The following is a 27,975-nucleotide window of genomic DNA, read 5'->3' on the forward strand; positions in this document are numbered from 1 at the left end:
AATGAGAATCCAAATGGCACACCTGGACTCATCTCGAGACCCTTTAAATACTTTTCCAGAGCTACACACACGTAAGCAAGCTCAGAAACAGATCCATGATATAATCTTTTATTTTAACCCATGGGATTTAACTTTTACAGTGCATTTCTTTACAACAATTATTCATTAAGTGACAGGTTTTAGCCACCACTACGGATCAGATAACTATGTATGTTACATTTCTGAGTTCCTCTTTAAAGATTCTGACTGGATGAACACCGTGTGAAAAAAAATCCAGAATATTAACCAATGGATAGCCACACAGGTTAACTAATTCAGTGACATCCAATCATCCACTGAAACAGTTAGCCTTGTTATCAAACTGAACCCATCTGTTAATATTTAGTTGTCTCAGTGTTATGAAGCAGCTAACTATCTGTACCATTGAAACATACAGAGAGGTGGCCAATTAGAAACCTGCTGCCATCCATAAGAAAGAAAAGGCTTTAAAAATAGACAAAACAAAATATGGCACTATTTTCTCAAGGAACAACCAGTAGACACAAACACATTAGTTTTTTTTTGTTTGTTTTTAAAAAGGGGATTGTGGCCAACCTCCCCTTAACAGAACGAGAAACTCTGAGCACTTTGTTCAGTCTTTTCCAGAGCAGCCTTTACTGCCAGTTAACAATCTGAGCAGTCAGTCAGATGGACAGCAAGCTTTATGTGGACATCGAGCCATTCATTCACAAACATCTCAGCAGGAAAGCCTTTTGGAGATTCCCTCTGTCACATCACAGAATACCCACAGCAACTTCTATTAACATTTTCTTCTCACATCAGAAGAATGCAAATCTGCAGTCTCCGAGCACTGTTGTGTTCTCTTCCTCTTAACATATCAAGCACATGTCCCAACAAAACGAACAACCACGCAGCATTGTATCAGTCTGTCCACACACATCCCTCACAATGCCTTAATGTTGTAACATGGCTATACTGGAGAAAAGCAATGATAAAGACAGAACCACATTGACTGTGCATATACATAACTTTTTAAAACACATTGCAGCAATGAACACATATACGACCCACCAAATGAACATGAACATAAACTCGATCCAGTTACCCATCACATTTTACATTCAGGCTCCAAGAAAAAGATGCGATGACAAAGTAAACAGCAGATTTCTCCCTTTTACTCAAGTTTGGTCTCAAGTTCCCTCAAATACAGCTAGTGCACAAAATAAGAATACAAAATTAGACTTTTAAATACTGTAGCAGCAAATCTTTTCTTTTAAAGTTGAAAGCCTCCAGTAGTACAGGTAAAGGCTTTGGAGTCCCCGACATGTGGAAGGGTGAGCGATTGTCCTCTGAAGTGCGAGACAGTGTCCCGTAAGGAGGGTGCAGGTGTTTGGTACTAAAGGTGGGTGACTCTGCTGGGGTGGACAGGTTGGAGATGTGTCTCGTACAGGGCACTGCTAGAGGACCAAGCCACACGGAGGCAGCCGGACGCTGCAGTGCTCAAGGCTGAAAATGTCTTTGAACAGAAGGGGTTTGGTTCTGTAGGAAAACCTCCCCTGCTGACATGCCTCCATCTCAGACATCCCCTTTCCTCTTCAACGCCTCTCACACAGTCTCAAAGTGCATCTCAGTTTCCAAACCAAGCCTCCCAAAGAGTAACAATTCATCCCCCTCTCTCCCCCCCCCCGGCAGCTAAAACCACAGCAGGTTGGGGTTACAACAGGGTGCTCGGCTCATCAGTCCAAAAGGAGCAGGACAGAGCCGAGGCAGGCCATGCTACACGTCGCTTCTCTCAGCTGGAGGCTGTGGCGATGGCCTTCTTGAGCTGCTGGCTGCGGATCTCGCGGGTGCGGGACTCCAGGAGCAGGTCATGGCAGGTGTTGCAGACCAACACTGGGTCATACAGCTGCTGGTCCGGGATGGGCAACTTCAGATGACAACAGTCTTTACAGAACACATTGCCACAGTTCCTGAAGGTTGAAAGCACACAATAAGTAAGGATACACTTTTACATAGCACTTTATACGTTTTCCACTCTCAACTTTTTAATCAAAGTACGCTGTTCTTCTGAACAATGTTTGGAACGACCCATTTTACTTCGAGAGAAATGCACTACAACCAGCATGGACAACATTTGCAGCCTTTGTCTTTAAATGAGGGCCACCTGTTGACACCTGCTTTTTCATAGAATGAATGACCTCACAAATTGAGCTCCACACTGCCTCTTTCAATTAATGATTCAGTTACACAAAATTGGCAGCATGCATTCCATGACTGTTGGTTTTGTTGGTTTTCTATTACTCTACTACACCTACTAGTGAATTATTTGCCATGTAGGAATATAATTTCTATCAAAAACAGTGATTGTTCTAGTTAATTATGTTGGACTGCTATTATTTTGAACACAACTGTAATATCCCAAAACCACAGAGCATCTGGTGGCCAGTACCCCACAACAACTGAGGAAACAATGAGAAGCAAAAGGAATATTGAACATGTAAATGACTCAGCTATTTTCAGCGTAAAAGGGACTCTCCTGCTTTTTTTGTGTCCTTCTGTTAATGTAAGAAAACCATGGTGAAGCCCCACCTGCAGTGGTGACGTCTCTTTGCCATCCAGAACTCACAGTCACAGTTGAAACAATGGGAGGCCATGTGGTCGGGCACCCACCTCGTGACCTACACAAACAAACACAGACAGAGACATCTCTCATCAGAACAGTGTGCTGTAATTAGAGGTACCCCTAGCCATACAGGTGAAGGGGAGGAAGGAAGGTGAGGAAGTGGAGACAGAAACTATATTAGACGATATATCAGGATGCCGACCTCTGTGTCCTTGGGCTCCACTCGATCCCAGCTGCCCTCAGACAGACGGTCCTCACTGTGTGTCGACAGAGAATCCTCCTCGTTACTGTTGTCTGACTCACGCAGACACGTCTGAAAACAGAGAGAAGTCAAGGTCAAAAGACAGACAGGAACGGGAGAAGAGAGAACATTTCCTGAGGATAATCAAAAGTAAATATTTACAAACACTGCAGACAGAAAAAAGCTTCTAGCAGTGGGCTGTCTCATCTTGGAAAAAGCTACTCACAATGTCATCCTCGTAGTCGATGTCTGGCTCCGAGGGAGGGGTGCTGTACTGTTTACTCTCCAGCCTCATCTGCAGCTGTCGTACCTGCTGCCTCAGCACCTCTACCTCCTGCTTGTAGCCCGCCTCGATCTGCCGCAGTCTCTGCTGCACAGCGTCCATGGGCACCGGCAGCCCGTCGTCATCGAGGTAAGCAGGGGCCTGGGGTGGAGGAGGGGAGCCGGAAGCGGAGGGCGTAGAGTATGACGCTGGAAGGAGCTGATGGCCTGCCAGGGAGTAGCTGTTGAGGGCAGCGGCAGCAGGCCCACACAGGCCAGTGTAGCCTGCACTCCTGGCAGCAGACAGCCATCCAGGCTGCAGAGGGCTGCTGGGACAACAAAGAGCCTCTCTGCGGCAGCACTGGGACCCATTGGCAACGGCAACGCCCTGGGAGCGGAGCAGCTTACTGGCAAGCCGGCGGCTCTGGTAAATGTTGGGCTGCAAGGCCCGGCTGAAGCCAGAGTGACTGGCACTGTTGCAGGCAGACTGGACCAGACCCTGGACGCTCTCCCAGTGGGAGCTGAACAGGGACAGGTTTGAGAGCTGGCTCTGGGAGATCAGATGGCGAGCTGCTACCTGGGTGTAGTCTACAGGAGCTGCTGCAACTGTTAACATACGTTCGCTTCCTTTCGCTACATCTGTCCTCATTTCCTCTTTCTCCTTCTGGGGTTGAACGTGGGGGTGTGACTCAGGCTGCTCCTCATCATTAAAATGGTTCTGGGTAAGATCCTGGCTCACTATGGGAGACAGAGTGGGGGGGAGTTCTCCCTCACCTGTGAGAGTCTCGGTGGAGTCCTCCATGGGAAGGAGCGGGGTTAGCTGCTTCAGAGCCCGCAGGCCTGCAGATTCTGGGAGGCCGTTTGCTTGGCCATCAAGTGGCAAGGTGGGTGTGTTTACTGCAGGCTGTGTGCCGTTGCAGGGGAGAGGCAAGCACGGCTCTGATTTATGAATGGGTGACGTGGGGCTCTCAGCAGTCCTACAGGGGCTCTCAGCCTCCAGCGGCGGAGGTGGGAGTGGAGGGTTAGTGATCTGAGGCAAAGCCTGTTGGAGGACAGGAGTGGGGAAGAGAGTGTGAGCGAGTGTGGCGTCCTTACTGAGATTGACGGGGGGAAGGGGCAGAGAGGGCAGCGGCTGTGTGGTGAGACAGGGCTCCTCCAGTGTGTTTTCACAGCTCTCTGCCCCCAGGCCGTCCTCTGGGGTTTTGGCAGGACTCTGATGTTGAGGCTCCCCCTCATTGCTTTCCAGTCCAGTGTCAGGTATGACTTCATCAGAAATGTCTGCAGGGGTTTCTTCCGCGGCCGGTGAGAGCTCTGGTGCAGAGCGACCCTCCTGGCAGTGCTTATTGAGATTGGGGTCGCTCGACGTGCGTGTCAGGGGCACCCCGTTCTCAAAAGCTGACAGCAGGTTGTCCATGGAGCGGGTCTTGGGAAGCCTGGAAATCAAAAATACATGAGGCAATGATTTTGAATTAATGTAAATCTCCATTCAGGGACTGCTAAGAACAGTAAGTAGAGACAGTGAGGCATGTAAAACACACCTGTCCAGGGAACGGGAGGTGAGTTCGTCTCCTGTGACACTCGGGGGGAGATAGAGCTCCATAGAGTCGTCCACAGCGGTGCAGGGGGAGGAGGTGGGCAGGTAGACAGCTGTCCACAGCTGTAATGCCCGTGTGTGGCAGACTGGCTGCAGCACCTGGCAGATGAACAGGTGACAAGGACGTCCCAGAAGGTCAATATACAAAAATGACGGTGCCTATTACTCAGTCAGTGATGTTCTTCCATTGTGATGTATTATTTCTATGCTCTTCTTAGAAATCATTCAGAGTATCAGGGTGGCATGGGATTAATCTTGAGCTTTTGCTTTAATTCTTTAATGAAGGAGTTTGGGGATGAAAGAGAATATGCAGTCATACTGCATGAATCAGCATTCATGCTACGGTCCTTAAATACCACTGTGCCTTTAAGCAAGTCACGTTCTCCTCAATAACTGAAAGGCTCAGCGACTAACTATAGGAGGTTACCCTATAGTTAGTCGCTGAGCCTTTCAGTTATTTGCCAGTAGTTGCCGTATTTAACTGGTGGTTCTACTATAATAAATCATAAATAGCAGAATAATAGTGTAAGGACACTGTAAAAGGTGGCAGGTACCATATCATGACTTGGGATGTAGAGGAAGTTCTGGAAGTTCTTGTTTCCGCTGCGAAGCAGTGACCAGACAGAGCAGGTGCGTTTGTAGATGTTCCTCGTCTCCCTCTCTCGAGCGTTGTTACACAGAAAGGTGCCATAAAGACAGGAGTATGTATGCTGCACCAACTTGACCTGGACACATGTACAAGACGAAAACAAAGTCAGGCGTTTCATAATGCCAGCTGATTGATTGATTACCATTTGACAACAAGATTAGCTTTGGTTATGAAATTACAGTTTTTTCTTTATAAAAATTAACTTCATTACATGTGTTCTGTCTTCAAAGATGGTTTCATGTAATGCCTAGTAAAATGTCTCACACCTTTGGTTTATTGGTGAAAATTGTCACAAAAAAATGTATAGAGTCTTTAGAAAAACAGAGAGAAGTAAAGAGTGCCATATGACCACCCACCAGGAAGGCCTCGTTGAACTCAAACAGACAGGGAAACTGTTTGAGCAGCTGGTGAACACAGTCCAGCCACTGCAGGAATACGGGACACTGCTCGCTCACATCATCAGCGTTCTCCTGGTGGCCACAGCGGTCTCCAAACTTATGGCCGTAGTCCAGCCACTCAGTCTCTACAAGCAACTGGAAACCCTGTGGACGACACGGGGGTCTTTGCTGAATGTATATTACATGGCAAGATTGCACCAGAACATTGGATTTTATCCGTTTTATTCCACACATTTTCCTTCCTTGTCTATACCTGGAGCCTACATTACCCACAAAACAACTTGACTGCAAATAGTTCAGTCAGAGAATTGGTGGTGTGATGCTAGTAGCAGCTAATGTAGCATTAAGCCGCTAGGCCTAAGCAGAGATGAGGAGAGGGCAACAGAGGTTTGGGTAAACTCACTTCTTTCTAACTAGACACTCCCAGATTTGTTTGTGTAGTCCTCAGCTCCAACTGACGCTGACTCAAGTGACATCACTTGAGGTAATTTGTCAGATTTTGCAGAGCTGCCTCAGGAGCCATAAAAGGCTTTATACAAATGCAGTAGTATTCCCAAATGACCTGCAAACAGACTTTCATGTGTGAAATTGGACTCTCACCTCTAATGTCCTGTAGTAGGGGTCCAGAAGGATCTTGGCGAGGGCTACAATCTGGGGTGTGCGGTCCCACCCGTCTGAACAGTGCACCAGGACAGGACGGCCGTCTCTCTCCACCGCTGAACACACGAGAGTAGCTGCCTTCAGCATGACAGACAGGTGCTGCAACCAACGCGTGCTCTCCAGTGCCGAAAGCCAGCTGGAAACCACAGAGGGGACTGATTAGATAATTACAAATCCACAGCATATAGAACCTGTCCCTACTGAGGAAGAGACCTGGAGCCTCGATACTGTATACATACATAAACCTTGGTTACTCAGGGTTAACTTAGACTGGGTTAATTAGGCTGATGGGGTTAGGAGGCAGAACATCTGACCTATATCTCTGGAGGCCTCCCTGTGTCATTACACAACTCCATCAGAATAACAACAAGCCTTAAAATAAGACGGTGTGACGTCATAGCAGCAGGATTAACCTATGTACTTTACATACAACCACACGTAGTACACACATTGTCACTGATACAGACACACTAGTAAAACACACACACAGCTGGTAAAAAACACATTTATGTAAACCCTGGAAAAAACAGAGACACATAACACACATATCCACCGTAACTGTGTACAGACAGACAGCTGGCCAGCCCAGCAGGAATGGGACTGGACAGTGGCAGCGTTCCCATCTCTGCGTGGTGTTGTCTTACCATGAGGTGAAACCATTAAAATGGGGGAGGGAGAGGGAGGCACAAATGAAGGCAGAGCCGCTCAGAAAGAAAGGTCAAACAGATCGACTTACTTTCCTGGATCTGGGATCTGACTGCAGACGGTCCTCAGAGCCTGGAAGCTGTTCCGGATGGCGTGGATGTTGGCCATTCCCATGAACATCACCTCACAGTTGGGATAGTACTCTAAATACAAACAACCATAAACAACTCTGACGAAGGTCATACCACATAGACACCACTTAGCACAGTAGCATTGTGTGGTCAGGTAAATTTATCTGAATTCCTTACTGGTGACCATCAACTAAAAAAAACTGATATAGTCACCGGTGGTAGTAAAAATTTGTTTACCGAATATCTTATCATATGTCAACTTGGATATTCACATTAAATGCAGGTACTGTGCAGAGTGAGTACAGTTATATTCTCTAAACCACCATCATACCACAACCTGGTCAAAATGCTGTTAGTTTTAAAGTTGCATTCATTGATTCTTTTGGCCACTTTGGAGCAGAGGAACAAACACAACAGCTGACATATCACCTTGTACAGTTGTTATGGCAAACATGTTAGCAAAGCATTGCCCTATTTACGCATCCAGCAGCTACGTAGCCTCTTTAGCATATTTGAAGACGTGTTCCTGGCCCATAATCACTAGACCAGGCCAATAGACAAAGCAAGTGTTGTGAAAAATGTGATAAATAAATGCTAATAAACACAATGTTGGTTGCTTTTGCACACCGTGTGCATACCATACACAATTAATTGAATTGGCTTTTCAATTGTTTGGTCGCACTCACCTTCACATTCGCAGCCTCCGCCCTTGGCTCGGTTGGCCACTGCAGCAGTGTATGAGCGGGCATCCAGAATCAGCAGCTTTTGTGGCACAGTGCTGTCATCACAGCCAGAACCACCCGTTAATGAGGAGTCTGGACATACAGGCGAGAAGACCGAGAGATGATTTTTATTACTTGCGAGTGGACAGCGTTAGGAGATTGAAACTGCCGGGGAGAGGATGGAATCAGAGAGGTAGCGGGAACTGACCATTTTTAACCTACTGAAAATCAATATCTCCTCCTGATGACACAACCACAGTGCTGCTTTCGGTAACAATTCCAAGTCAAGAGAACAGCTTCCACGGAGAAAGACAAGCAATTACTCTGAGGCTGCGACTACTTTTCTCTGCACTCAGTCAGTGTTGGGCTGCCACTCACTTTCTGCCTCTTGTTGTGCACCCAGAAATGGTGTGAAAAGACCCTTTCAAACATGCACATCACTCTGTAAATGTACTTGTAATTTGTCATATCAGGTTTGAAATATAATCACAATTTTATTAAAAGAAAGCAAAACAAAAGAGAGTTTGAAAAGGAAAAAGTTGTTTTTCTGTATTTAGTACAGTTGAAAGGGCAGTAAAATGTTTGTAATAACTGGTTATAATGCTGGTATTATAAAATGGGGGTATGTAAACAATTCAGGAAAAGTAGCATAAGCGGATTTAATGGTCCTTAACACAATAAAACTGTGTGTGGGTTTGCACTTTGGAAGTAGGGAATATTTATGAGACATGTAAACAATGGAAATTATTTTCTTCCTTCGGAGTCATAAGGACATTTTCACACATAACCACTGAGTTTGAATGCATTCTTAGGAGGCACAGGGTATGCAGGAATCTCCATACATTAGCTGCTTTACCAAAATCACTATCGCAGGAGTCGGGAGCTTCCCCGCGTTGTCGGCAGGTTGGCGCTCCACAGCTACCCTTGGCTCCAGTATCCATCTGACAGGCCTTGGCGATGGATGTTACCAGGTACTCATCGTCTGTGTTTCTCCAGCCCCACCAGCTGATCTCAGGCTGGCTGCAACGGGCGATCACTGCCCCGTTCTTCTGGTGCCTGAAATAAAGGTTTTGGAGTCAGTGAAAACAAATACAGGTCTAAATATCAAAGAAAATGCAAATCTGTGAAAACATGTAATACTGTATGTATGACTCTGTCCCACCTGTAGACCACCACAGGGATCCTCTTCCAGGATCTGAAGGAAGCCACACTCTCCAGCTCCTTGTCAGTGATCCATATTGGAACCAGAAGTTTCTGCGGGTAGCTGGAACACAGCCTGAGGACAAGACGCATTATTTTTATAGAGGAAGATTAAATGCAGTTTATATTGCTGCAAACATTATACAGCCACACAAGAGCTGACTTAAGATAACTGTGCAAGCAACAAGAGTCTGAGTGAGAAAAAAAAAAGCAAGACGAAATAGTGCTTTGAGTTGCAGTAAGCAACATTTTTAGGTATACGCAAATACTCTGGTTTTCAGGGTCACTACTGCATCAAGAACTCGCAGCTCTGGCAGAGAACAAATCACAGAGTGTTACTTTGCGACACCATCTATCTCTGGTCTCCTCTCTAATGATACTTTCCTCAGTTTCTATTCACCTGCTGACTGAGGAGGAGGAGGAGGAGGTAGGGGGAGACAGTGAGTGTGTGTGTCAGAATCAGAGTCAGAAGGAGCTTTATTGCCAAGTAGTGCTTTACACATACGAGGAATTTGCTGTGGTGATACGGTGCTACACGTAGACAAACATACAGTCAGCATAAATAAATGTGGAAATATATAAATATAGAATGGAAGAACAATGTTGAAGATATATACATGTGCAGTGTGTGTGTGTGTGTGTATGTGTGAGAGTGAGAGTGAGAGAGAGAGAGAGAGAGATAAGAGGAAAGTGAAACACTGTGCTGAGTCATGGGCCTCAGCAGGCTGTGGTTTGTTTAATTAGCCAGTTGTCCTGTATGTCTGTCTCCCTCAGCAGGAAGTGCTCTCTTGGGCCCTCCGAGCAGACTGACCTTTTTATGTAGCGTTTATTTTCCCAGTTAGCAAAGGAGACACAAGAGTCCAATACACAGGTACGTGCGCGCGCACACACACACACACACACACGGTATGGTGTATTACTTCTGCTTAAGTAAGTAGACTATAGAAGTAGTGTTTTTAGCAATTTACCGGTAAAGAAGGATTGTTTGGAACATACTCAACATATGGATTAATGGCAGAGAAGTGGATTATGTTGCAGAAATGGTCTGAGCAGTTTCTATGGATATTTTGATATACATTGACACGATATTCAGAGTCTCAGGGTAACCACTGAAAACTAACCTTATTGCTGGGAGTCTAAAGCTTTTAAATCTCTGACACTGTGGACTTGACAATTTGGCACTGTTAAAAGTATGTCAAATTATCTATTAGCAGTTCCTGTTTGCAGTGTACCCATGGATCTACATGCAACTATCACTGGATTATTTTGATACTGTACATAAAAAAAACTGGAGTTTTAAGGTTTTATTTATATGTGAATTTATCTTCGTTTATTCACGCTGGACATCAGAGATCATGATATACTTGGCCCAAGTCACACTAAATCTAAAAATGATGACATGATGGCTTTGTGAACAATGTCTGTGTGTTCAGTGTACTCTTGTAATTCAGCACAAATTCAAAACTCCCATTTCCTGACAGAGTTCTGACACACAGTGCTGAGACGTGCCAGCACACACACACACACACAAGCTGTTGGTCACACAGTGTGTTCAGCTTTGGCAACAGTGTGGTTACAATGTCTCTTGTCCTGCTTGATTCCTGTTACAGCTCTCCTAAAGCTCTTTGAAACACCACCACTCACTCACTAAACGACCATCTACAGTTAGCTCAACAAAACTCTATCTGCCGTGACAGAGGTGTCACGCTATTTATGGTAAAGTATCTGTGACATACTTGTAGTTGCAGTTTATGTCCGACACTCTCCAGACGTTCTGTGTGTCGAAGCCCATCCTCTTCACCTCCATTTCCATTCTCTGACGCACGTGGTCACCTGTGCAAACACATTGCACGGAAGGAGATTTTTTTTTGGCAAGTCAGTATAAAGTAAAGTTCAGTCTTTGTGCTGTCGTGTGTGTGTGTCTGGACCTGGGCGACAGAGATGGACGTGCTGGTCTTCATCATCAGCGCAACCGCCCAGACACCAGGCATGATATGCCAGGGCGAACAGGTCCTCCAGCCGGGAAGGGTGAGCTATGGCCCGGTTCAGACGCTTGACCCACTCCTGGCATTGCTTGAACGTTGCAAAGTGGCATCTGCGGAGAAACAAATGTGAAGATTAGAAAGATTAGTGGAAGCCAGCAACAAAATATCTTGTTACAACTTCATGCATTAGGGACTGGGAGAAAAACAAGAAAACCTAATTTCTTCAGATGCTCAGTGATTTTCCTGCCTTTAAAAGGGGGTAATGTGGCTGTTAAATGACGAGGAACCAAGATGCCGGTGGCACATCTGCTGCTGAGAATCTGAAGGCTCCACTTTGAACTTTTACAGATGTCCATAAACAGATGAGAATTTCAGTCTGCTGTGAAATAAAAATCAGGCCTTGGTCCTTTTTTAAGCATGAAGCTGTTTTTAAGCAAGTGCAAGCATGCTTAGTGGTAATTAAGCCACAGAAAATGCAATCTCCTAACAGCTCCATTGTAAGAAATGCTACACAGCATCCTGTAATCACTTTTAAACGTCCAAATAAAAATAAACATGAAGTCTGTCTGCATCGTCCTTATTTTATTCAGTATTACAAATGAGATGACAGTAGCATCAATACTTCAAAGCAACAGCCAAAATAATTATTTTTGGCTTTTCAACCCATGTTTTATTGATATATTAAAGTGTTTTTGATATAAAAAAAACATAGCACATTAGAGGCTGCAAGTAATTATTATTTTCATAGCTGATTACTCTGTTTTTCCTTAATAAATGAAGCCAACAACAGTCAATTACAAAATGAACCTCCATTAAATTTCTGTTGAATGAATCTACTTAATTTAATTAATCAATCAAACAGACCAATAGAGAAATCTAAACAGAAAGCAGGAAAAAAACATGCATTAACAACATTTGGCTTTCCAAACTTTAAACCAATTATTTATTACAATTCTGTCATTCTGGTAACACCTGAGCATAAGAATACTGTATTTCCACCCTGTAACTTACATTGGCAGAGAAAGCACTGTGTAACTGTGAAGACACAAGACATGATCTCCATAATCACCAAGATCATTAACTGACCCAATTCAGGAGGAGAGGAAAGGATGGAGAAGCTAGAACAATGCAAGAACATAATTTTATTACTACAGTAAGAGTTGTAACCACTGTTTTGAACCTGGAATTATTGATTAGCTGTTACGGCCAGACAGAATTTAATTATTGTATTCTTCATTCAAATGCGTACTAGGGCGCTGTTCTGTATTTAATCTGGTTAGTAACAGCATCACTCAGCCTGCAGGGTTAATAGGATGTCTTTAGTGTGTGAGTGAGCTCCTCTCCTTACCTGACAACTTTGGAGTCTTTGCAGATGATGTGCAGCTGGAACATATCTCTGCTCTCCACACTCTCTATCAGCCTGAGAGGCACCTGTAGGGGGAGACAGAGAGCACGCAATCAACCCGATGGCCCCCGCTGTCAGAGAGGACAGCACATCTGCAAAGAGGTTACCACCCTCTGGTCTAGTACAGACTGAATCCAGGCTAGATGCACATAGTACAGCTCCAACCACATGAGAAGAGAAGAAGGCCCCACTGTTATTATACAAACTAACAGCTAGAAACCTAGCTTTGTCCACAGGATGGTCTACTCTGCTTGCTAAGCTTTTGATATCCTGTGGACTGATGTGTTAAACAAAGGTGCGCTGCTAAGATTGACAAAAGCAACCATGCAACTTCACTTCACAGGCCTTTATGAAACAGCACTTTGCACAACTTGAATGAATAGGAAAATACTATTTCATGTACTCTAAAAAAAATTAAGTCTTAAGGTCAGCCCACACAATTGATTTGCTTTCACAGAAAATCAGCATTACCACTAAGCTGAATGTAAATTACAATTTGTCCTCAGAGTGCTGTAATCACTTAAAGTGAAGAGCAGCTGAATGACTTCAGCTGTCTAGACTGTGGCAGAGGGTGGTGTTTTATGGTACTCACAGATATCTCATTGTCCACACCTGGGTAGGTCTAAAACACAGTGACACCATGGAGCACACAGAGAGAGAGAAGGAGGGAGGGGAGACACAAGACAGGAGGAAATGGAAAAACTATTAAACCAAAAAAAAATCAGGAGACAATAAGGAGAGTGAAAAAGGAAAGAAAACATCAAAGAGGCTGAAAGATGAAAGATAACTGAGTGGTTCATGGAGTGTGCTAGTTGCAGCACATGACCAAGCCAAATGGAAATCATGGAGAGAAAGACAAACATGGACGGGAGCAAAGGGCAAGAAAACAGCTTAGAAGCAGAGGGAGGGGTGTTGGTGAGAGGTTTTGGCTTGCTGGCATCCATACAGAGGTCAAGGCAGGCCTCTGCCCAGGGGGAACTCAGTTCGATAGGGACAGTTAGCTGCTGATGTTTGAACTCAGCGCATTACTCTCCTTTGGTAAAGTAAGTCAAGGTGAAGAGGCATCCTCAACATCCTGGTGATCTGCCCTCTCTTCCTCCTCCATCCTCCTTCCTCTTTCCCCATCCTCCTCCTTCCTCCCTCCTCCTCCTCTTTCAAATCCCTGTCATCTTTTCCAGAAGCCGAATCCTTCTGGAAAAGATGACAAGTTATTTGGGAAGGAGGAGGAATTTCGTTGCTAGTGAATGCAAACAATTGGCCTGTTTGTGTTAGAGCAAGGCCTGACGTCAGCAGGACCGAGCTGGTGGACACCAGTGCCAGTGGGGGCCGGGCCTTTGGAGCCTAGATGTCACATTAAACCTCTCCTGCCTGAAGATCACAGGGCCCGCCACTCCTGTGGTACAAATAACTTCATGCCAACTACACTAAGATATTATTAAACCACTTTATGTGTACCCCTGTGTAAAATACTTGTAGGTTTATTAGCCTTGATGCACAATTATGTGTTTATAAAATGTATATGGGGGAAAGAGGAAAGGGGGAAAGAAGAAAAGCCTATGTGTGTCCAAACTCTCTCCTGCTACTGACTTCTGTAATGGCATGGCGTGGCAGCAGTTGTGCCAGTTGGGCTGGAGTAGAACTCTACTTTTGTGGTTCGTATGTGTGTTTATTGTCTGTGACGTGCACTCACGTTAACGACAGAGTCCTTGAACTTGATGTGGAGCCTGTAGTTAGAAATGGCAATGATGGCTTCAACGGCATGGCCTAGATATTCCACCCCTTCCCCCTGAAGAACTGGGAATGGTACCTGGAGAGACACAAAACAACCAGATTGTTTAAGCAGCAAAAACAAGACAGCAGACACAATCATAACATCAAAACTCTTCTATTTTTAAAGCTTTTCTCTCTGTGTTCCCCAAGCTAGTTCCATTTAATAAAGATGTTTAACATGTTCATCTTAGATAAGCATGTTAGCATGCTAACATTTGCTAATTAGCATTTCCCTAAAGTACAGCTGTGGCTGATGGGAATGTCAATTTTGCAGGTATTTGGTCTAAAATAAATAAACCACAATATTGGAGAAATTAAAATTATGACCTCAGGATGGAGCCAGATGGAAATCTTAATGGATCATAAAAATAATTACAATTTATCCTGAGGGAGACATAAGTGTGTACGCAATATCATGGCAATCCATCCAATGATTGTTGAGACATTTTCACCCCAAAAACAACTTCTGGTGGTGCTAGATGAAAAGTCAGGGGATCCCCAAAGGAACCATGAATGGCTATACAAATCAAATGTCGGCTAGTTACTGGGATATTTCAGTCTGGACCAAAGTGATGGAATGTTGGCTAAAAAAAACATGTTAGCTAGTTAGCTACAGATTAGCACTGCTTGGTAAGATTTTTAGAAATTTTCAGATTTTATAACTTTTTTATAAATTTTTGTTCTTTTTCTGCCAATGAATCACATTTTTGATGGCCTAAAAATGCTTTAAAACTCACAAAACGTCACACACGTCAGATGGGGCAAAAATGAATGTGTTATAGCGACAAGTTTCACCGAGATATACTAAATTTCTGTGGTAAATATATCATGTCCAGACGTACAAAAAAAGCCTCATGGAGCAATGCCCCAAACCCAACAGGACAGGAAGTCGGCCATTTTGAATGTAATGGTAATTTTGGGCTATTTATAGGGTCTGTACTTTATCGAACTTCTCCTAGATACTTAATACGATCTGCTTCAAATTTTCACTGTGCAATCTAAAGGCCTTGATGATGAAAGGTTGTACAAACTGAGCTTTCAGTGAGTGTCCATGGCGTCGAAAATCGATGATTAGCCATTAAACAGGAAGTTTTCAAATCTGTACCAAATTTGACATATTTGATAAGAGTCCTGCTCTGAAGACATTGATGTGCCAATATTCACTCAAAGTTATAGCGCCACCTACTGGCAACAGGAAATAAGTCTTATGCAGTGACGTACCACTCCTGGAAGGTTGGCCCCATCCACTTCAAAACTGTTCCAGAAAAGCCTCAACACATTGATGATGTTATCTTGTGAAGCTTGTGAGCATATCTGTGGTGTGGTGAGTGAGATTGCGAGGGCCTGTCCAAATCTGCCAGCAGCTTTAATTTAATCTGCATTTTATTCAGGCAAAGATTTTCTTGATCTGGTTTGTATTACGACAATTAAACACAGATACATGAGAGAAGTTTGGCTTCATTGTTTTTATTTTTATTTTTTTTTTATATTCCTCAAAGAAAAGCATCGACTGCATCATTCTGATAATGTTACTGAAACTTAAATATCATATTGGCGCATTGACAAAATGGGGGACACGGGAGAAACAGAGTGCATGTGTAGCTGTCCAATTAGCACATAGTACTTTTACAGAAGGACCTTTGTGAGCACAGTTGGTGAGCCTGAATGAGCAGGCAGACAAGAGGCAGAGCTGAGAGAGAGAGACTGTCTGAACCAGTGCTGACAGTAGCGAGGGATCCCAAACTGTCCATTAACATTCTTACTTGTACTCGTTTGTTTTTGTTGTTTTTTTTCGTTTTTTTTTTTAAACAGGCACAGCCAAGCGGAGGCTTTGGCTTCAACTGGACCCCTACATTAAGATAATTGGTTCCCAACAGAGGTTAATAGAAAACATTTTTCCATTCACATCGAGGCAGGACATTAGATTTAAAAGCCGACCATGTGGAAGAAACACACAGCTATAGTTGCCAACTTTGCAAAGATGTCTCAATTCATATAAAGATGGAAGCATCTTTGCTCAATTTCATCACTGACCACTCTGGTAAATTTTGACTGGCTGATGTGAAAGAGTAAAATCTATTGCGAGATATTTTACTGCTCGGACATCACTCTCTCTCATCTGACAAATTGAGGATTGTGTTTTTTCTCATTTACACACTTTGGCTTTGGCTTCTCTTAGTCATCACTCCTGTACTGTGTGCACTCATATTAGTTTAGGCTGTGCAGTCATTGGGGACCACAAATTACAGCTCAGGTCTTGTTGTCGTTTAGTTGCTGGTAGTGAGGACAACAGTGTTGCTTAGCGACAACATTACCTCACCCTGCATTAGCATGCACTGCTGAGTCATGCAGAGGAGGACCCACTGGTGCATGTTGAAAGAGGACATGCAGCAGGACAGATGGAGGATTATGGTAAGATGTCAGAAATGCAGGCTTACTTGAAACTACATTAACCAACACGGTTAAAAGCACAGCCTACACACAAGCTGGACATGATTGATATACCCATAACACTTAATCTGCTTACATCTTAACCACTCATGACAAAAAAAACTGAATGCATATAATAAATCTGAAATAAAACAAAAGTATTCTTGTTTTTTTAAAGGAATATTGACGACTGGTAAGAGGTCAAAAGCTGTCGGGGCATCAGACTGTTAATGACTGTAGGTCCAGAGAGCAAAAAAACCCTCTGACATTTATCACTGCACCTGCTGTTGCTCATCTCTAACTGAAAATGTGTGCGTGAGCCGAGACAGGAAGCATGATGAGGGAAATAGTACAGCTAAACCTGGGAAATGGAGCACGTAGTACTCTGTACTCAGACACCAACAGAGCCAAATATAGACCACAGGCCCCTTGGCACCCCGCACTAGGACTTTTAATAAGTGGAATATCTCAAATCCGACAGTAAAATTTTGCATGCATTTAGAAATGTTTTAACTCTGAAAGGCGCATATATACAGCTGGCACCCAAACAAAGATAAAAGCATAAAAAGGGGAAAAGCCTAATCTAAAGCAGTTTTGTATTCGTAATAATTCAGGGACATTGCCAAGCTACATTAAATATTGTCTCAACGGCAGCAGAAATGGCTGAGATGAGGATGTGCAGCTATAGGAGTATGTGTGCTGCTCTGCTGTGGAAGAGACCAAACCGGTCCTGGCGAGAGTGCTGTAGTTAACATGCTGTACAGACTGGGAGCTGCATTAAACAAGCTGTGTTCCAAAAGTAGGTGCATGAGTCACAGGCAGCCAGCAAGTGCAGCAGAAGATACTGTGTCACGTTTCCTCTATGAAGCCTTCAGCTGCAGAAAGATATAGATGAGAGAAAGAGAAAGAGAGAGAGCGAGGGAGAGGGAGAGAGCGAGCCCTGCAAAGTAACACTCTCTGACTTGTGAGTCGTGACTTCCGGTTCATGCAGCCTGCCTGTGAGGACAAGCGGGTGAGCACACACAACTGCATGCATGCACCACAGCTTGTTTACACACAGGAGCAAAATCAGCAGGGTATTAAATATGGTTGGGTAGGGAATGCCCATAATTTGCCTGTGGGAAAGCTGTGGTGAGAGACATCAGCTGTCAGTGAAACTATCATGGGAGTATCTATCATGCACATAAAGAAACACACAAAAGCAGAGACACAATGAGTGGCTGCATGTGTGACTGCAGGGGGAGGGGAAGTTAGAGGGCAGAACCCTAGAAAACGTTGCAAGGTGACTGAAAGGAGAACAGTATCCTTTGACGTATAGCCCTTTAATAATAATCATTTTTAAAATAACATTTTTGAACAGGTTGATCCTCCCTGCAGTTCACTGCAACCCGAGATGAAACATCAATTGAAAACCATGAAAATAGAAACAGAGAGTGGCGGGACAAATCCCTCCACCTTCCCTTTGTCCAGTTCTCCAGATGATTAGCTCCAGTATCAACAAACACAACACCATGGAGTGCACAGCGCGAGTTGTCCATCACAGTTTTGCTACTGGCATCTTCATTAGCAGAATGGACTTATAAGTCCCTTTCACTTCAGTGACCTATTTGCATTTTACTCGCCTTGTTCTTTATCCTCTGAAGCCATCATTGGGATAAAGCCCTACAAATATTGTAAAGCACTTTGTGACCTTGCTCTGTGAAAATGTGCTATAATAAATAAACTACCTACTTATAACAGAGACAGATCTCCACACGTAAAATCTTAGGTGAATGGAAATTGGTTGATCATTAAAAAAAGGAAAACAAAGTTTTGTCCAGTGGAATATAAGAGCCATTTTTTTTTTCTAGATTCATAAAGCCAAAACTGTAAAACATGAATATTGCACAATAATATTGTAGGTTATAGTGTTTAGCTAATACACTTGTAAGTAGGGCATGCAGCTGTGTATTAAGTATATTACAAAACACCCCAAAATTTCTTAATAAACAATTAATTAAGTGATTAAGAGTTTCTTTGGAACCACGAAAGCATGTCAATGTGCCAAAGTAATGCTTAATAATAATAATAACAACAACAACAACCACACCCTGGACAACTAGAGAAAGATGTAGAGTAGAAGAACCCATGTGGCATGTTGTCATTGCCCCGTCTGTGACAGCCACACATGTAACAACCACTACTACTGAATCCCACCTTCTTCAGCCCTTTCACACTGTACATACAAATGTTTTGTCATCATTTTCAACTTCAAGCCTTAAACTTAAATAAATACTGAAGACGATGTGTCTCTTTTAGAAGTTATCTGTAGGGAGTGTGGCCTGCAGGCTGCATTCAAATTACTTAAGTTTTTCCTGTGTTGAACACTGATAAAAGGATGGCAGAACAATAAATTGCTCTTCTAGGCCAGTGTTATCATCCATCCTTTTGTGTCTGGCCTCAAGCCTGCCGAACTGTGACTCTTGCAGTGGTATCCTTGGCACTCACGCTCTACACAGAGACGGCCCAAGGTTCAAAAGTTTCAGAGGAACACTTTGGTGTCACGCTAGGAGCCAGGACTGAAGATGAAGTCATGATCTGGAAGTGCCACACTTGGTCTTTTCACTACTTCCTGGTTGTCTACGTCACAGACAGACGTGCGAGTAGATGGGACTGTGCTCTGGAGCAGTAGTTTGTCAACGGCTGATACAGTGTTCAGCTCACCTGAAGGCTTTCATCCTCCTTCACCAGCTCCTTCTGGGGGAACAGGTCCTTGGCCTTGATATACTCCAGACTGGGAGGCCCTTCTTCACCCTGTCAGACACAAATACAATGCAGAGGTGGTCAGATGAATACTTCTGTAATCATCGACACAGCAGAGTGGGAACACAGACAAGCCCCTGGCCCAATACAGTTTGATAACAATGTTGCAATGTCAAACCACGAGAAAGAACCTTGGATGGGTCATCGCAAAAAAATAAAAATAAGAAATCCCTCTGTAAAATCACACTCAAAGTTAACATGCTCAGTGTTCTTGTATTGAGCACTCATCAGGGTGGTTAGCCTGATGTAAGATGCATGCCAGGTGGAATTTCACAATCTCCAACAGCTAACTCACAGGCATCACGTAGGAGATTAAATATTGACTATGTCGTTTGAATCGGGGATACGTGTCTTGTGGGGTCAAGGAGGCAAACTTATTTTAAAATGTTTACCAGCCAATCCTAAACAGCTGTTCATTGATTCATTAATAATACTGCTGAATGAAGCATGCAACTTTTACATATTTATATTCTGTTGGCTTTGGCACCGTGCAGGTAGTTACTGCATGTGCAAATGACAGACTGTACTGGGCATCAGATATCAAAAACCTGTAGACTTTGACTGGGTGTTACAGTCTTTGTTCAAACAAAGATACTGGGATTAGTAAAGCATTTTACATACTTCACCAGCTTTTCATGAGTCATGCACTGACATTGACTTCTTCCAGAGTTTAAACAAATCCTTGCCAGGATCACTTTTGATAGCCAATAACCAAACATTTATATAAGAGTGTGTAGAGGACCATGCAAACTCACTTAATGTTACGTTTCTAATGATGCTAATAAATTAAACATCCAAATGCAGTCTTATCAGGTGTATACCTGTTTATAATGGATGGTTGGCTAAAATTAGACTGCAACACCTCAAGAAGCAGCAGAAATGAGACTGTGAGAAGCACAAACAGGGCTGTCAAACCTGTACTTGCAGCTTAAGAGTGCCAGTGACTCTCTCAGACTGAGCAAACACTTTCATTACAGGAGAGAAAAGGGCAGAAAGCAATCAAATGATGAAACTGAAGAACCTGCCCACGCCCTTTATTCTCTTTTACTCATTTGTAAAACAATTTATTTCACTTAATAACTTCAAGTATACACATAAAGTGAATTTACATGTATACCGTCATTCCAATTTTGAGTTTTATCCAGGTTTAATCTGTGATGTGAGGTGGTTCATGGAACATAGAGAAACTCTGCTCCCTTATGTGACTAACATTATTCAGGTCTATGATTTTTGCAGGCATCTTTCATTCTACATCCAGCCATTCTGTCATTTCTGCAGCGACTGAGGATGAACCCAGTTTGGTTTCTGGCTGCCTCAGCACCGCTACCTTTACTGCTCTGCTGGATTTGGCTTCTCCATCCGAGTATGGCCGTATGTCGATGCTGTTCCTTAATGAAAACAGCAATGGAGTCCTGAAGGGGGACCAGAGGGAGGCAGAATCTGTTTTTGTTTTTTTTTTTCCAGTGGACTACATCTACTGACTAAGGTTGGTCTCTTGCCAATAAAAGACTTGTTCCCAGGACAAACGACATAGCAACATTTTATACAATGGCAGGAAACTCCCTAACGCCACACCATGCAAATCTCCTGCCATGTTTACAATTATAACATCTGTCATCCAAATGTCCACACTGGTGACTAAACTAATTGATAAGCCACCCATTGGGCTATCTGGTAGTGTTCCTACAGTGACAAGCCCCTCCTTTACAAGACACCAACTTGTCACAATCTGATTTTTCTATTTTTCAGGCAGAGATCATAGAAATTGTTTTTTTAAACATGAGGGTTTGAAGATGATTCATGTTTGGTAGTAAACTTAGTGTTGATGAGTGTTGGTTAAACAAAACAAGACATTTAGAGACACTACCTTTGGCGAGATATAAAAGGACATTTTATAGACAAAATGGTTCTGATGATGATCAAGAAAATAAAATCTGGCAGATTAATCGATAACAGCCCTAAATTTGAGTCTAGCAAGGACACACAGTACAAGTGTCAAGGACTAAACCGGGGTCCTCGAGTGGAGAATCCTTTGCCATTTCTGAGTTTGTATTGAAGGCTTTCTATGGGTATGGGAAGTCTGTGTGGGAGAGATTCATAGGAGAAGTCACTACACAAAGCCAGCCTACCTTCTACTTCTACACCATAAATTGTAATAAATGGCAGTGCCAACAGCAGCCATGGAGGTGGGTGCCAAGGCTAGGCCAAACTGTGTCTACACTCCTTAAAATGATGCTGCAATGTTAAGTGCTGCCTGGTATTACTGTGGGCCCCATTTCTTCTAAATGATGCCTTTATTTAGCCTGTTTACCAGATATATGGCCAAAATTAGCTACTTTTGTTGTTACGCATGTATGTTTGTGGCAGTTAATGAACAAAAAGAAGCAGATTCAAGCAGTGAATGTCTCCTTTTAAATGAGCTGACTCAATTGTATTACTGTTATATGTAAATAAAATCCAGTATTAAGTGCCAGAAATAGTGGCTTTGCAGCGATATCTCTAATTGGAATAACACCAGTGACTTACGTAAATGTTTCCCCCCCCACTCAGCTGCTTGTCATCACGGTCTAAACGATATGATGTGAATGTGGAATAATAAACTGAGCATTCAACCAAATCTCACTGTGAAATACTGTATTTAAAAACACACTGTGCCGTCTCTCCAGTTTACACTAAGAGCCTCAATTTCAGACTGGTAAACTTGTCTGAACTCCTCCAAATACCTCTGCATTGCAGCCTCACTAATCTCTTGAACTTTGACCCAAGTCAGCCTTCAGCATCAGAAAGATGAGGTAGGTGTGCATTCATTTTATCTTATTTTCACCTGAGACTGGGAGGACCGCGACAGTGGCCGTAAGTCAGAGGCATCCTGCGAAGATCAGTTCATTACAGGTTGATCTCACACACTGTTGCTGGGCAGTCTGAAGCTCCTGCCCAGCCATCCAGGCACAGAATTGTTTGCTTTTTATATAAATGGAATAAAGTTGACCGTGGCTTGCCAGACACCCGTCATAAATAACTGGCAAAGCTAATTTATAAAGCCTCCCCCTGGGAAATTCAATGCTAATCAGTTGAGAGGAACATGCAATCAATCTTTTACACACGTCGATAATCAGTCCACTACCTTAGTGCCTATATGTCTTTTACTGCACTACCTGGTAGATACTTGGCACCATTTACTCAATTCTCTTATGGAGTGAGGAGCCCTGATGTTGCACTCCTCTGAGGGGTCTGCTAGAACACAGTGTACTTTAAAAGGCAAAAAACTGCTGACTAAAAGTTAAGTAGATGTTGTATTGCTCCATAAATCCATGACACCGGCCTTATACACAGACTGGTTTATACCGATGCATTGGTGCTAAACATGCTACTTAAACATTAGAATGAAGATGCTACACTGACAAGGTATAATGGCAGTTTAATAATAATAAATTTTATTTATAATGCACTACGAAATCTCAAAGTGCTACAGTAGCAGGGGGTTAAAACAGTTCCCAAAATATAACAAAAATCAACAAATAGCAATAAAACACCACAAAAATAAAATTAAAATCATGAGTGTTGAAAGGCCTTTTGAAATAGGAATGTCTTTAGGACAGAATCTGTTAAGGAAAGTAAAACCTAGACTGAGCTGCATTAAAGCACAGACATCAGTGTAGCAGTGTTTGAAGAGGACTTGGGACTAGCAAGTGAAACCTCTCCTGCAGACAACCTTGATATATCAGCTTCATAAGTTCCCTCGCATGGCAGAAAACCCTTGATCGTGACAGCTCTGTCATTACATTTACAGAAACACACACGAGCAGTGAGACACTTCTGTTTTCTGATATTTGGTGTCCACAACCAGACAGACAATCAGCTTACAGAAGATTAAAGGACAAGAGAGATGCTCTCACTTCTAACCGACTCACAAAGATGGAGCACAGCTTGTCCTGTGCCCGACACGTTTTTGCTTCGTCACTGCTGTGAGCCTGCGCACCCTCCCCCACCTTTGTCCAGCCAGCAATCAAAAGGCTGGAGCTGACAGGCATGCGCGCACACACACACACGCCTTCATTCATTTCTTAACTATTAATGTCAGAGTGGATAACACATGTAATGTCTTAACATGTATTGCCCTAACAGTGATATTATCAGCTAGCAGCTGACTAGACAGCCCTGATACAGCAGGTTAATAATGTGTATGTGGAGGTAAATAAGTGTAGTGCTCATCTTTAATGCAATAAAATAAGGTTTTAATCGTCTGGGGAAACCATGTGTTAAAAACAGTCTTCCAGAGATTTCTGCATGTGTGTCAACGGAAATGACAACACAAAGGTGGAATAGGTAGAGAGATTGAAAAAGACAGTATTCATGAATATGTGTCTGGTTGCCATGGATACAACAACCTCTTTTTAGGCAGAGTCCCTTTCTCTCTAAAGCTTTTGGAAACAATTCTCTCTCTTTACTCAACAGATCATTTACTTAATCTGGCTGGGGCTCGGTCCTAGAGTTGAGCAGATTAGAGAATCACGACATGATGCAGAGGTGACATCGCTAATTTGTGGGGAACGTGTACAGCTCGGCACATTGTGTGAACATAGAGAAAAGGATGAGGGTGAATGGATACAGAGAATCCAAGGACAGAGTAGAATGAAAAGCAGCAAATATGAAATGAATAAAATAAAATAAAAAAATCAATCAAGACAAAGATATTTCTTTTCTTAGAGTTAGGCAGTGCAGTCTGAATAACGGGTCAAGATCAAAGATGGCAGAGTATGACGAATCTTCAAATGCACTTCTTTCTTCTTGTCCTCTCTCAGACTATGTTAATATTTCATAGACGTCCGTGTTCTAAATGATCACTTCCATTTTAGTCTTATAACTAGGCAGTTTCCTCAAAAAGCTGAGGAAACAAGTCAGGGGCAGCCTTTTCAATAAGCAGAATTCATAGAAACATAAAAACGGTAACGGTAACGGTGCAGTAACGGTCACAAGAAGTGAACAGACCTTTCTATGCAGGCATGTTTAAGATACTCGTCCCCCTTAACCAAATTATTAAATAAGGGAATATGCAGCAAATGTAATGATCTAGTTGACAATAAAAGACCCTTTAAAAGCATTAGCATGAACAGCAATATACATAAAAAAATAAGCAAGGATAAAGCTTAAATTGTTATAATTCAAATGCAACAGAAAGTAAAAAACAAAGACGTTCTTTGTGCAGGTAAGTACAGACAACAACTTTAGGCTAAAAACACTGAGAAAAAAAACACCAAAATGTTAGGTAAGTGCCAGTCATCTTCTTAAATGCTATACTTCTCAGTAATAAACCTGCTCCGTCTCGCATTGTTGTATTTTGTCCTCTATCAGGACGCTGTGATTATGACAGCTTCGTCAGTGTCATAACACACTGACTGTGTCACCTACTGTGTATTTCCTAGAGGTATTACCTCCTTGGTGTCAGGCAGAGCACTAAGACCATCACAGGTACCAAAGAGGGTGCAAGAAGGTGTACAGTCTAAAGCACATCCCCAAAAGCTTTTGGCTGTACTTACACCCTTGATTGATTTAGCTAGAGGGTATAATGGTATCTGAGTCACGGAAAAATCTTAACCAAATTCAATTAGGCTTTTTATAGCTCCATTTGATGCAGACAGCATATCGCTGAGGGAGATAAACACAGAGAGAGAAGGAACAGTAACTGGAGATGTGTTTTTCCATAGTTGGCCACAACAATGGTGATGATGATGAAAACGTAGCATAACGCTGCAGCCCTCTGCCACAGGAGAAGACTGACAGAGCTGTGGTCCAGTTAAGTAACAGAGGACGTGGATACTAAATTATACAGACACTGACGCAGAAGAACTGCTGACTCAGCTGCACCACAGACACATTAAAGAGAGACCATAAATTGTGTAAAGCCTGGCCATTTCTGGTCACAAAGAAACGAGAAGAGGAACCAGCAGCTGCACTCTCCCTGATCCACATGATAACTTTATCTACTCTTTCTCTGGAAGAAACAGAGATGGAAATTAAAGTAGAGCTTTCCCAATATTAACATCGATTGTTGTTGAAAGTGCTGTGACGTTAGCACCACATTATGCAATGCTTTAATGACAGGATGTGGATACAATCTGTACAGTGCAGCACAAGACATGAATTTCTGATAGCTAGGCCATCATTTTAACTGATTTCCATTTATTGTACCATCTGCCTAATGCTACGGTCTGACCGTTTTTAGCCATGCTGGCAGCTCCTAATGTCTCTGGTGTCTATTGAATGGATAGGCACAAAATGTTGTACAGACACTTATGGTTGAAAGATGAATTGTAGCCTAACCACTTCCCCAGCTTTTACCTCTAGCATCACCATGAGGATGACATCTGTGGTTTTGAGTGAAATGTCTCGACAACTACTGGATGGATTGCTGTGATACACACAGGACATCAGCATCAGCTGTACTGTATTTAGGCAAGTTAGCAAATGTTAGCATGCTAACATGCTAAACTAAGATTGTGAACATGGTAAACAAAATGAATAACATAACTTCGTGATACTTTGCGTAAACCATATAACTATGTACAGCGCACTGGTTTACATGGACGATTATTACTGTTGCACAACGCACACGCAAGAATAAGGCTCCATCCACACTACCCCATTTATGTTTAAAGATGGAGTTTTAAAAAGAATACAATCTCCATCCACAGCAGCGTTTCAGCAGCGTATCACGGTTGATCTTCGTCTACATGCGTAAAACAGACTGGGAGTCGTCGCCAAGTAAATACGGCAACATACACAGTACAAGTGTAGGCTATCAGTGTTATTTGCACAGTACAAAATATTTTCATAAAAATATCAAATCAAAAACTCTGTCAGTAGCATCTTGTTTCTGCTTTGCATTACTTATAAGACCCAATCAGAGAGCCAAACATGAGTGTCTGTGTCATTGTTTCTAAAGTCCTCCACTTTTGCCCGTCCGCACTAAAATGCTCTCCGGAGTTTTAAAAACGGGGTCGGCAGCGTTTTCAAAGTCCTCCGTTTTAGGTCTTTGTTTTCGCCATTTTAATCTAAGTAATTTGAAGGTGCGGATTGCAAAACGGAGGGAGAGACAATGCCAAAGAAGCAAACAGAAAGTGTCCAAAGTATGGGATCATTTCAAGTTAATAGAAAACAACTCTGTACAGTTTATCTACTGTAAAACTGAACTAGCCTACCACAACAGCAATATGAACAGAAAGCATCCAGTCTACGCATCAAGGAAAGTAAGGCACAATTCTTATTTGTAAACGTATAACTGTGTGTTTGTTGTTATTGCTCTCCGATTGGTTAGTCCGTGAGTTTGGGTTGTCCAGTGATATGAGTTACACAGTTGATCCCGGTACCGGGGGCGCCAAGCAAAAGTGTATCTTTTCCAATTACTCGATGAATCGCAGTAGCCCTACTGCTGTGCCCAGGTCCAGCCTCACAGCATAGTTAGCATGGCAGAAGACTGAGTATTGTAATAAAATATAAATTACCAGTAAAATAAGCTATATATCTATGTTTTACTCAGTAAACCTTTAACCATTTTAATAAGTACTACACAAATGAGCACTACTAAAGTCTGGGTTATTCAATTCAACCTCAAGACATATAATTTGAATGGGTATTTTTTACTGTAACCAGATGCTAGTTTTGACAGTCTTAGATAAATCCCTAAGAATATTACTGCAAAACTACACAAAAAAACAAAAATCATTTTTTTAACAAGTTAGGAAAGTCCAGTATTATATTCAGTGGACCAATACTATGGGATGGCTGGCAGGAAATGTGAAAGAATTTAGCGTTCAGCTGAAAAAGGTGAGAGGTTAACTTGTGACGCTAATTTAGGCCCAGTGAGGCTAAGACCACCCTGTGTTGTTCCTAAACCGTCAACCTTTTCACCACTCTGTCTCGAGACGCAAACTAAGAGGAACACCTGTTCTACATCAGTCATTGTCCAACATCATTTGTACCTCCCAGTAACACAAACTGCTCAATCCTCCACTGCAGTGAACCGCTCTAAGGCTGTGAAGTGGCTCACAATGTGCTCGCTCTCAGCAGCACACACATTTAACATGTCTTACTCTCCGGCCACTCAACATACCGGCAGCTCAGAGCCCTTTGGGTGAGTGATGAGAGTAATAAAGAAGCTTTCTCATCAAACACACAAGAAAACACTGAGGTAATTGAATTATTTGTATGTGGAGTGTGGAGTCCATGTTAGTTACTTACTAATAACCGCAGCGCTCACGTGTGTCGACCAACACCCCCCCCCCCCACCCTCCACTTATTGGCCGGCAGGCACACACAAGCAGGCAAGTTATGGAGGGGAGGGCTCTAATGCACACCCCTCACAAACCAGACATGCAAACAAACATGAACACCCATATCAAAGCCTGTGGACTTACAAAGCAGTTGAGCATGGAGCAGGACACCCTTCCTGCGAGGCTCAT

The 27,975-nt window shown here is 42.9% G+C and overlaps 1 protein-coding gene across 4 annotated transcripts; it reads right to left on the reverse strand.

Moving 5' to 3' along the window:
• Positions 1-94: 94 nt before the first annotated feature.
• mtmr4 (myotubularin related protein 4) lies at positions 95-27,975 on the reverse strand. Of its 4 annotated transcripts, none has more exons than XM_038707808.1 (19): positions 19,648-19,731; positions 19,418-19,507; positions 14,205-14,321; positions 13,107-13,136; positions 12,458-12,540; positions 11,053-11,219; positions 10,861-10,957; positions 9,087-9,200; positions 8,781-8,980; positions 7,889-8,017; positions 7,163-7,274; positions 6,367-6,562; positions 5,725-5,910; positions 5,274-5,444; positions 4,664-4,818; positions 3,091-4,558; positions 2,826-2,936; positions 2,590-2,678; positions 95-1,970 (listed from the first exon to the last, which is right to left on the reverse strand). In XM_038707808.1, exons 1-19 carry the CDS (start codon positions 19,714-19,716, stop codon positions 1,793-1,795), a joined length of 3,762 nt encoding a protein of 1,253 aa, XP_038563736.1. In that variant the 5' UTR covers positions 19,717-19,731; the 3' UTR covers positions 95-1,792. The 4 variants fall into 4 exon arrangements, with proteins under 4 accessions (XP_038563736.1, XP_038563739.1, XP_038563738.1 ...); XM_038707809.1 differs by lacking the exon at positions 19,648-19,731 and adding an exon at positions 27,931-27,975 and having other exon boundaries at positions 1,793-1,970; XM_038707811.1 differs by lacking the exons at positions 13,107-13,136; positions 19,648-19,731 and adding an exon at positions 27,931-27,975.

This window comes from Micropterus salmoides, unplaced genomic scaffold (genome assembly GCF_014851395.1).
Source record: "Micropterus salmoides isolate LMB-PRFRI ecotype aquatic unplaced genomic scaffold, ASM1485139v1 Ms_hic_scaffold_9, whole genome shotgun sequence".
NCBI classification, from domain to species: Eukaryota; Metazoa; Chordata; class Actinopteri; order Centrarchiformes; family Centrarchidae; genus Micropterus; species Micropterus salmoides.